The sequence below is a fragment of the Coregonus clupeaformis genome, chromosome 27 (assembly GCF_020615455.1).
Source record: "Coregonus clupeaformis isolate EN_2021a chromosome 27, ASM2061545v1, whole genome shotgun sequence".
Lineage (NCBI taxonomy): Eukaryota > Metazoa > Chordata > Actinopteri > Salmoniformes > Salmonidae > Coregonus > Coregonus clupeaformis.
Window position 1 is genome coordinate 34,519,999 of NC_059218.1, and position 11,337 is coordinate 34,531,335.

The 11,337-nt window shown below is 42.4% G+C and overlaps 1 protein-coding gene across 2 annotated transcripts; it reads right to left on the reverse strand.

Moving 5' to 3' along the window:
* Positions 1 to 23: 23 nt before the first annotated feature.
* LOC121541876 (U2 snRNP-associated SURP motif-containing protein) lies at positions 24 to 10,475 on the reverse strand. Of its 2 annotated transcripts, XM_041851230.2 has the most exons (24): positions 10,395 to 10,475; positions 9,650 to 9,743; positions 9,455 to 9,566; positions 9,233 to 9,342; positions 9,084 to 9,151; positions 8,891 to 8,985; positions 8,700 to 8,764; positions 8,391 to 8,556; positions 8,068 to 8,273; positions 7,178 to 7,221; positions 6,017 to 6,121; positions 5,856 to 5,922; positions 5,317 to 5,486; positions 5,021 to 5,183; positions 4,741 to 4,820; positions 4,545 to 4,632; positions 4,296 to 4,424; positions 3,952 to 4,117; positions 3,789 to 3,863; positions 3,646 to 3,709; positions 3,187 to 3,334; positions 903 to 1,013; positions 556 to 764; positions 24 to 468 (listed from the first exon to the last, which is right to left on the reverse strand). In XM_041851230.2, the coding sequence occupies exons 2-24, from the start codon at positions 9,734 to 9,736 to the stop codon at positions 339 to 341; spliced, it is 2,658 nt and encodes an 885-aa protein (XP_041707164.1). In that variant the 5' UTR covers positions 9,737 to 9,743; positions 10,395 to 10,475; the 3' UTR covers positions 24 to 338. The 2 variants fall into 2 exon arrangements, with proteins under 2 accessions (XP_041707164.1, XP_041707163.1); XM_041851229.2 differs by having other exon boundaries at positions 9,084 to 9,342.
* Positions 10,476 to 11,337: the final 862 nt, after the last annotated feature.

Below are 11,337 nucleotides of genomic sequence, written 5' to 3' on the forward strand. Positions count from 1 at the left end.
TGGAGCATGGACGACAACACAGACACATTGCCAAGAGTGATTTATTGTCTCAGGGACTAGTCGCAATCTGAATGGGGTTTAAAAACAACCTGACGGGAAAACAAAACAAAGAACTGTACAAATAATGTTCAAATGTCATCTTACAAAAAAACTGCCAAATCTTCACTGCAGAGGGGAAACAAACAGCTGTCAGTTGGTCTGCAGAGACAGTCCAGAGGCATTGTGGGGAAAGAAGCGTGTAGCGCCGTGGCGTGGTCAGCACTGGCGGAGCAGGGCAGCCCATGAGGGCAGCCCATGAAAGCCGCCTGGTTGCTTCAGGAGAGGCACAGGCCTCAGGATCAGTGTTTGCTCTTCTTTGTCTTTTTGTGGGAGCGGTGTGGTGACCGGGAGCTAGACCTCCTCCACGTCTTCCTGACTGGCGAGGGCGACCGGGACCGCTTGGACTTCTTGGGAGACTTTGACTTGATTCTGTTTGGAAGGGTGGGATAGGGGTGAGTCAGTCAGCACAAATATATAGAATGCTGAACACAAACAGTGGTTTCACACAGGCCTTACTTTGAGGGAGAATGTCCTCTGTATTTCTGTGTCCGCTCCTCTGTGTCTCTACTCCGTCCCCTGTCCCTGTCTTGACTTCTTTTACTCTTCTCCTTGTCCCGTGCTTTACTGCTCTCCTCTGCCTTGTCTCTCCTCTCATCCTTCTTTGATCGGTCTTTTGACTTCGGAATGGATCTCTCTCTCTTCTCCTTGTCATCCTTATCGAACTCCTGGAGGTGAACAGAGAACATGTGGATCCATTGCAACTGGGTTTTTTTTGTCACATTTTAAACCTGCAACTTCATGGTATCTGGACAGTTTCCCTTACTGCTGGGCTTATATGAAATAAAAGTACACTAGAGACCCACCTTTTGTAGCAGCTTGTTCCTGTAGTGCTCCACCTGTTTCTGCATGTTCATCTGTGACTTCCTGGGCTTCTTCCCAGACTCCAGCTCATCCTGGAACTTCATCACCTTCACCTGCAGCAGAGACACTTGAGTAAATATAAGATACTATACATACATTCGTACTGTTTGGACAGTGGGTCCAATTGTTGCATAAATGAATGGAAATCAACTGCTTTCAAGAATAGAATATTAGCTAAGTGTGTTCGGGTTTTGAAAAGCGCTATAGAAGACCTACAGTACCTTCAGAAAGTATTCACACCCCTTTTTCCACATCTTGTGTTACAGGCTGAAGTTGTCACTAGCTTACACCAATACCACAAAATGTCAACATTTTAACAAATTATTTAAAAATGAAAAGCTTAAATGTCTTGAGTCAAGTATTCAACCCCTTTTGTTATGGCAAGCCTAAAGTTCAGGAGTAAAAATTTGCATAACAAGACACACGGACTGTGTGCAATCAGTGTTTTAACATGATTTTTGAATAACTACCTCAACTCTGTACCCCACACATACAATTATCTGTAAGGTCCCTCAGTCGAGCAGTGAATTTTAAATACAGATTCAACCATAAAGACCAGGGAGGTCTTCCAATGCCTTATAGGTAGCTTAGTGGTTAAGAGCGTTGTGCCAGTAACCGAAAGGTCGCTGGTTCTAATCCCCAGGCCAACTAGGTAAAAAAATCTGTCGATGTGCCCTTAAGCAAGGCACTTAACCCTAATTGCTCCTGTAAGTCGCTCTGGATAAGTGCGTCTGCTAAATGACTAAAATGTAAATTTTTTATAAATGGCACCTATTGGTAGATGGGTAAAAAAAATGACATTGGATATACCTTTGAGCATGGTGAAGTTATTAATTAAACTTTGGATGGTGTATCAATACACCCAGTCACTACAAAGATACAGGCGTCCTTCCTAACTCAGTTACCGGACAGGAAGGAAACTGCTCAGGGATTTCACCAGGAGGCCAATGGTGACTTTAAAACAGTTACAGATTTAATGGCTGAGATAGGAGAAAACTGAGGGTGGATCAACCTAATTGACAGAGTGAAAAGAAGGAAGCCTGTACATACAAAAAATATTCCAAAACATGCATCCTGTTTGAAACAAGGCACTTAAGTAATACTGCAAAAAATGTGGCAAAGCAATCAGGATAAAAAAAGAAACGGAATGGAGCTAAGCACAGGCAAAATCCTAGAGGATAATCTGGTTCCGTCTGCTTTCCACCAGACACTAGGAGATGAATTCACCTAAAACACAAGGCCAAATCTACACTGGAGTTGCTTACCAAGAAGACCGTGAATGTTCCTGAGTGGCCGAGTTACAGTTTTGACTTAAATCTACGGAAAGACCTGAAAATGGTTGTCTAGCAATGATCAACAACCAATATGACAGAGCTTGAAGAATTTTGAAAATAATAAATGGGCAAATTTTGCACAATTCAGAAAGACTCGCACCTTTGGCAGAGATGACAGCTGTATCTACAAAGTATTGACTCGGGTGTGAATACTTATTTAAATTAGATATTTCTCTATTTCATTTTCAATAAATTAAATAATAATAATAATAATAATAAGCCATTTAGCAGACGCTTTTATCCAAAGCGACTTACAGTCATGCGTGCATACATTTTTGTGTATGGGTGGTCCCGGGGATCGAACCCACTACCTTGGCGTTACAAGCGCCGTGCTCTACCAGCTGAGCTACAGAGGACCACATTAGCTCAAATATTTTTTCACTTTGCCATTATGGGGTATTTAAGCAATAAGGCACGATGGGGTGTGGTATATGGCTAATATACCACAGCTAAGGGCTGTTCTTAAGCACGACGCAACGCGGAGTGCCTGTATACAGCCCTTAACCATGGTATATTGGCAATATACCACAAACGCCCGAGGTGCCTTATTGCTATTAAAAACTGGTTACCAACGTAATTAGAACAGTAAAAATAAATGTTTCGTCATACCCATGGTATACGGTCTGATATACCACAGCTTTCAGCCAATCAGCATTCAGGGCTCGAACCAGACAGTTTATAATTGCCATTATGGTAGATGTGAGAAATCACATTTAATCCATTTTGAATTCAGGCTGTAACACAGCAAAATATGGAATAAGTCAAGGGGTATAAATACTTTCTGAAGGCACTGTATGTATTATTATTAATATTAGTCGGTTGACCGGTATGGACTGAGTCTGATGGTCTGCTGCACTGTGTTGTGTGTTGTGTTACATTGGTGTGTGCTTGCCTCCAGCTCCCTCAGCCGGCTCCTCTTGCTCTCTGACATCTCAAAACTGCTGAGGGAGCTCTTGAAGTCAGCGCTGTCGTACTTAGAGGGGCTATCATCATCGCTGCTGTCATCCTCGGACTCCCCATCTCCTCCCTTAATGTTAGCACTGTGGACCAGGGGGAGAGAAGATGAGAAGAGCCACTAAGTCCTCCAGTACCCCCAACAGTACATCTTTTTGTTGTGGCCTTGAACAAGCACACTTTATTCTACTTGTCAACTAATCATTAAGCCCTTGACAAGTTTAATCAGGGTTTTCTTTGTCCAGGGTTACTGTTGGGGGTCCTGGAGCTGGAAACCACTGCTCTACAGCAGCACTGCAGGAAATGCTACATCACAGTTACTCTGTGAGGAGTTGGGTTTCCAACCATTCGTATGATCTTGAGTGATGGGAAAAGAGTGCCTGCACCAGGTTCTTACCTTGCATTCAGGTCGTCCCCCAAGTCTCGCTCTCCCAAAGTGTCCCATTTGGATTCAGTGTTAGCTGAAAGAGGAAGAGGCAGGGTGAGCCCAGCTCTAGTAGAGATATTATTGTTGGGTTTACAGTGCTGACAGTACAGTACCTTGTGGGAGAGCATCAGCATCGTCCACCCTCTCCCATTTAGACAGAGCCACTCTGGAGTGGGCCAGGTCATCCACTGCAGAACACAAACTTACATCAAGTCCACATCTTATAACGCTTTAATTGTTTCCATTTTTCACAGAAATTCTGCCAGATTGACCTACAAGGCATTCCGTCAATGTCGTCCATGGGTGCACCCAGGGGAACCCCGTCGATGTCATCAACAGGCACCCCATCCAGGGAGGCAGGGTCCCAGGCCAGGGGCGAGCCGTCAAGGTCGTCAAGCGGAGCTCCGTCTAACGGCGCCCCATCCAGGTCTGGAGACGCCACCTGAGGTGAGATATGCCCAGCCCACATAAACCAATGTCGCTAAATTCAGCTCTGCTTCTAGCTGCATTGTATATTTACACACACTATCAGAGAATGTAACAGTGTCATCAATCAAATAAGCATTGATCAAAACTATTTTCCAGGTCTTGTCCAGGACAGGTCCTGAGATCCAGCTCACCTCTACCCTCTCGATCACCTCCTCTCCTGCCTTGATCAGACCCAGGAAGATGTTCTGTAGCTGGATCAGGTAAGACTCTGGGTATACGGCCCAGTCTTCCCAGGCCCTGAAACAGCCCATTATCTTTTGCTGAGGAGAGAAGACATGTGGGTGAGCGTTAATGTATTTGTTCTGGCCAAGGCAACAACAAATCACAAGCATGGAAAAAGGTTATAAAGCGTTATCATTTTTTAAAACTACACTCATTACCTTGAACTGTTCAGCTTGTAGTCTTGCTTGTATGTTTCGATATGCATCACTAATGTCACCAAATATCTGGGGCAATTTTGCTTCAAAACTGAAGGAACAGAGAAACAGTGAAAACCCTTAAACAGAAGGACACAGTATGACCACTGAGCATGTGTATTATATAATGACAAACTTATTTCAAATAGACTTTCCTTACAATTTGCGATAATAAGATGCATTGGCAACTTTGGCACAGGAGTTGTACAAGATGTCGGATACAAGGTACAGTCTGGCAATCTGTGGGAATAAAGATAGACATGATGATTGTGAGTAATAATCTGGGCGGCAGGTAGCCTAGCGGTTAGCGTTGGGTCAGTAACCGACAAGGTGGAAAAACCTGTCGATATGCCTTGAGCCAGGCACGTAACCCTTTGGGGTATATACTGTATGCCATGTGAATGTGGTTGATCATGTAAGACTGTCATAGGATAAGGGACCTTTTTCTGTAGTGGTGTCTGAAGGAGGGACAGGGACTCTGCGATGCACCCCACCACCTCCTCTGCTGCCTCTGCTCTCTCCAGACAGAACAGCATAGCATCACCAACGTCCTCCCTACGAGGGGTGAGTCCTCTCAGCAGCGTCTCTAGTCTTTCTCTGTGCCTGGAATAAAAATACGCATTCATTATTATCCTGAGAATGTCGATATTTCCAATAACATGTCAAATCCATGAGAGAATGCCTTTTATCTTCAATCTGCCTCAGAACCTGCCTCTGTGTGTACAGCAACACTTACGCAGTCTTGAGCTGGCCCTTCTTCAGCTCCTCCTCCTGGGAGGGAGACTCCTCCTCGTCTCCCGCCTCCTCGTCTCCATGGAGGTAGGGGTTTAGGAGGGGCGGCCTCCAGATGGAGCCCCCACGGAACATCCGGAAGTCTGCCGTCCGCCACTCACTGGGGGGCTCACCCTGGGGATGGAGGGAGAGGGACACGGATGAGGCGCAGTAGAGGTGTAGTGGGTACTGTTCTTTATTTTACTCTTTATAATCTATCCTGATGCCTAGTCACTTTAACCTGCCTTCATGTACATATCTACCTCAAATATCTCGTACCCCTGCACATTGATCTGGTACTGAAACTCTCTGTATATAGCTTCATGCTTGTGTATGTTATTCTAATTGTGTTACCAACTCTGCATTGTTGGGAATGGCTCGTAAGAAAGAATTTCATGGTAAAGTACACCAGTTGTATTCAGCGCATGTGACAAATAACATTTTATTTGAGATGGACTCATGGTCATAGGGGTGTAGCCAGGCCAGATTAAGAGCATGACCTACCTGGAGAATGGAGTAGAGTTTCCAGCGGTAGTACACATGCTCTTGGCTTTTGTTGTCAAAAAGGAACCTGAAATCATGAATAGAAACACGAGTTTAAAAAGATATCTTTAGACCAGTGGTGTGACTAGAGGGAAAGGGAGAGCTCAGCAATGGCAGCTCACCTCAAGTCAGGGTTGTTCTTCTCTTTGCTCATAATGACGGCTTCAAACATGGGTCCCTCACGCACCACAAACTCTATCATCCTGTGGATGAGGCCTAACAGATTCCTGTGGAGTAAAAGGAGAGGGGATGAGAGACCGAACGCTGTGACTTGTCCCCCCTCATTCAAACCAGTGACCATGTCAAAGCTCTCACTGAACACTGGCCCCAAGCCCTTTAACCTCTCTCTCGGTCTCTCTTCTAGAACATTGTGGGTGCTTACATTTGTCCCTCTGCAATCATTTATCACAGCAACATTGAGGATATGTTGTGTGATGTGTGTTGGTGTGCACACACGAGTGAGTTGGGGAGACGTCTGTCCCTAGTGTGCAGTTACATCAGAAGTAGTGTTTCCTTCTGTCATGTGTCTAGTACTATGTGTCTAAATGAAGAAGCAGTAAGTGTTTCTAAATTTTAAAAGTGGGGCTATATACTGTATATATAAATGATAGTGACAACATTACTTACTACTATTAGCTACTACTGATTTTAATCTAAAATGCATTTGCCTTCTAGCTGTATCTGTCTGCAGTGTCTCAGCCAACACAGGTAGGAAGAACAAATATTGCCACTGAAATTAGTACCAGTACGTTTCAATGGATATAACGGACTCCAACAATCATTTAAAAGTCTAACAATCCATTTTCCTGACGGGGATTACAATGGTGTCATTTACTAATCTAATGAGGATGACATGAATGAATAAACTATGGGCTTTGCTTACTAGGCCAATGATTCACTTCAACAGTGTTCAACTGAGGCCCATGGCCCTCCTACTAGTTAGATACAGGGCCTCCAGTCCTAAGCAGCAGGGGTAACCAATTCCCTGAACATAGGCCATGTTGTCAACAAGATAGCTTAATGCAGACCAATGTTAGAACAGGACACTACTACAAACTATGAGACATGTAGGGAGAAAAGCACAAAAACAGTTATGTTCTCAGCTGTCCTCTTCCATCATTCATGTACATACAGGCGTATCACTTAGGACTGGGGCTTCCTGTCTGTCACATACGTACACAAGACCAGTACACCAGGACAGGGCCTCTAACACTGTTCTGTCTGTGAGAACGTCTGGTCAGTCGTAGTAGCAGTAGTAGTAAGAATGGATAAAGAGTGTGTACCTTTCTGTTGGGATAACCACTTTGACTACAGCTTCGGACAGAGTCTGTTCGTGAAGTCAAATCAAATAGTGAAGATATAAAAAAAGTGAGTATATATACACACAGATGAAACACTGCAGGATACATACAGCATATAAAATGACGATAGCAGTAACAGCTATACTTTATTTTAACGAGGGAAAAGGTTCCCACATTCGAGAGACAGCTACACTGTTGTTAAAGTAAATTATCTATAGAATACCCCCACCCTCTTAATTTTACAGTAACGTTGATTACATATGGTTCTGTAACTACCTCATAACTCTATCTGGGTCAAATCCCCTGCCTTAGGACCTATCCTAAAACTAGGTCACTACTAGTCTAAGGAATAGATTCATAACATGTCTATACAAGCACCACAGGACAAACCAACTGGAATTTAAAAAGGTAAATGGAACTCAGAACTGCTATTTCAGAACATGACCATCACATCCCTTTTGTTTGTGCATACAAATGCCGTTCTGAATTCTAGATCAAATTCTAAGCAATGTCCAGTTGATTGAGCCTATGATAAATGTATCAACCTGCATAGAATATCTACTACACACACACCTCAAATTGGCGAATGAACTGTAGTTTAAAACAAAGCAAAAAATTATTTTCAACAACTTGACAGAACCATGCACACACGCTATAGCAGGGGTCTCCTCACCCTGTTCCTGGAGAGCTACCTCCTGTAGGTTCACTCCAGCCCCAGTTCTAACTAACCAGATTCAGCTTATCAACCAGCTAATTATTAGAAAGGTGCGCTAGATTAGGGTTGGAGCGAAAATTTACAGGACGGTAGCTCTCCAGGAAGAGGGTTGGAGAGCCCTACCCTACAGTCTTTTTTTTTTAAAGGACCAACCTACCTTGTCAAACTCCTCCTTGGACCTGCCCCATGGCTTGGTAAAGTCATTGCGGAAGCGGTCTCTGGGCTGAGCGTTGAAGGGCAGGCCGGAGGGGGGTGGGGGCGTGGACATTTTAAGAACCCCTATAGGTGTATAGAGTGGCTGCGGAGGGATGCGAACAGCTTTCCCCCATCCCAGCTTCATTTCAAAACCCATAACCATTTTACCTGCAGTAAAAAGCAGCAATGATCCTACAAGGTCAATGGAACACGGAGCAGGGCATTTATCATCTTGCGTTGTTTACTGAACAGAATGTAATATTCCCTTATCACAGATTGACTCACCGTCTAGAGCAGCCAAGGCCCTCTCTGCATCTTTCCTGGTCATGAAGGCCACAAAGCCTCTGTTTGTGACCCTGGTGCGTTCCTCGTCACTACGGGGCCACATGATCTTCACACTCGCCAGGGGACCATACTTGCCAAACTCTTTGCAAAGCATTTCTTCATTCATCTGACACATCATAAGTATCATATCAGCAAAGTTTCGCAGAAATTCAGTCAGCATTTAAGTTGGTTGAATTTATCCAAAACAAACGAAGAGCTGGCTATATTGTGAATCTTTATCAAAACGTCCTAAGCAGATAGTTTCTTTACCTTAGGGCTAATGCAGCCAATGTACAGGTTGGTTGTGTTCGGTATGGCTGGGTCATCATCAAATACTGGAGGGAGACGTTCATATGTAGCTAAACATGTAAAAGCTACAGAGGGTTCATCTTTGATTTGGACTAAGGCTTATTGTAGTAAACCATTCTTATTCCACTGCAAAGGACAGATTTGTCTCTTACTTGATCGTGGCATTAGTGGTATGTCCAAGTCTCCATATCCTCCTCCAGGCTCTTTTGTCTTTCTTTTGTACCTTTCTTCACGTTCCTCCTGTATTCTAGGAGAACAGAATTATTTGCACACAAAAATAAACAACAAATTGGTCAAATAAATAATGAAACAACATGAATTACTACGACGTGTCAAAAAACATACTGCTTTAGCTCCTCTTTAAAAAGTTCAAGGTTGCTCTTCTTCTTCTCTTCTGTCTTCTTTTTAACAATCTGTGGACCAGGCAAACATATAAGGGGACAAAATAATGTATCATTCTGTATACACAGTAAGGGATTCACATGGATACTCACAGGCCTTCTGATTTCAGAAGAGTGTGCCGGTGAGACATTCTGGGACACTGAAGTAAACTTGGTGATCGGTCGGTAAAGCTTGCTCTTTTTCACCTCTGCTGCTTCCTCTTCTGCAAAAAAAATCAAATAGAAATTGTAACCGTGTAGGCATTAAAATAATGGAAAATAGTGTTCGCAACACAGATTCAACCGAAGTTGGATTCGCCAGGATGTTTCGCTCACCTTTAGTTGCATTGACGATACCCCCACGGACAAAAGTCTTCACCCCACTTTTGTCATTACTGTCAAAACATGCTAAAAACTCTTCAAAAACTTCAGCTGCTTTTTCTTCTTCCTGGAAAAGTGATTGTTAAAATTGAAAATAATAGGCCTACACTTTGTTGAAGATGGCTAGCTATAAATGGTCAAATCTCTTACCTTTTTCTTCAGATCTTCTTGTTCTCTCTTGGTCAATGTTCTCTTCACGCCTACAGGTTTCCCTTTCTTGCCATTTTTGTCTGCCATGCTGATACTTATATAAAAAAAAACAGAAATATAGTGTGTCATATTGAAGAAATGTAGTCTAACAAAATGCACCCCCCTCTGTCTCTTCACACACTTCTATTTTATTTTATTCAGCTACAGCTCTTCTGGAACTGTGGGTACCCAACTGAAAAATATATTTGTGTAATGAATGCAATTGCATGCAAACTTATTACAACTGCAGATGCATGAATCTGAACAAATAACAGTAGTTAGTCAAGTTCTGTAGCTAGCTAACTACTGCGAGCTATGGCCAACCAACATTAGCTAGCTAGACATGTAATCATATTTGTTGACTGTAACATACCTGCACATTTCTGTCGCCAGATACGAACCTAACCTTGCTTATTAATACCTAGCCAGCTATCATTTCCTCCATTACTCTTCAAATAACTAGTTAGCTCAGTTGATCATACACGAGCCCTGCCCCCCATACAATCACTGTGTGGCTAACGCTAACTAGCTAGCTAGGCCAAATCTCGATTGCATGCTGTGTGTGATCTGGTGCAAAGCTTTGCTACAGCGTCATTTCTAACATACTGCAAGACAAATATGTACCTAATAAAATAGATGCTTGTTTTGAATGATCTACATAACAATGAGTATGGATCATTAAGACTAAAAGTTGCATATTCCTTACCGTAGAAATTTACAATGCGTTTGTTATTGCTCCACCATTTTGAATACGACAAAATTGGACATGATGTCACTGCACTCTCTGACCAATAAAACACCCAGAAAGATGACTTCAGTTTGTCGGCTCTTTCAGTAGGCTATCATAAAATTAGGCCAAGGCTATAATAAAATCATTATATCATAATATGCATGCAACGTGATTTAGCTACATAATCTAGCTATTTCATTTAATACAATTTATGGTTAAAAAAAACATGTGATCTTTACCCAATACATCTGTAAGTGTAGGATACATGTATTGTAAATGTATTGATTACCAAATAAATAAAACATTTAATTATATCAAGTTTTTTAATAAGTATATTTCGTAATTAATTTACAACAATTTACAACATATGTGCAACTGAATGACAGCAAGTAAACAAGCAAATCGAGGGACAACAGTAATAGTCTCATTAAAATCAATGTTTGACATTTTATCAGTAGATTTCCATAGCGGTTGCTGTAAACATAATGTAATATGGCCTACATGCAACTGCATAGACCAGTGCTATAAATACTTTGGGTAACAGGCTGAGGTCACTGTCCGAACCTCACATGATATTTCCCAATATAACATGTGTCTAGGGTCTTTATGAAGTGTGTGAACATCTGTGTAGCCTGTCACTTCTGCTCTTCTTTATCACTTGTCATTTTAAGTTCTAATATTAATTGAGTTCTTCAGAGGTCAAAAAAGTTTGTAAACACGGCCACAGAAATTCTCCGACATCCCAAATCTAATTCAGGTCATGGCCTAACTGCTCCGCAAAACGATTTTGCGGGTTTCCATATAACTGATTATTAAAACAGCCAAGAAATGTAATTAATATGTGTGCCATACATCCTAAAACCAACATCAAGATAAAGTGGCAACAAATTACATCGTTGGGTACTTCATTGAACCTTGA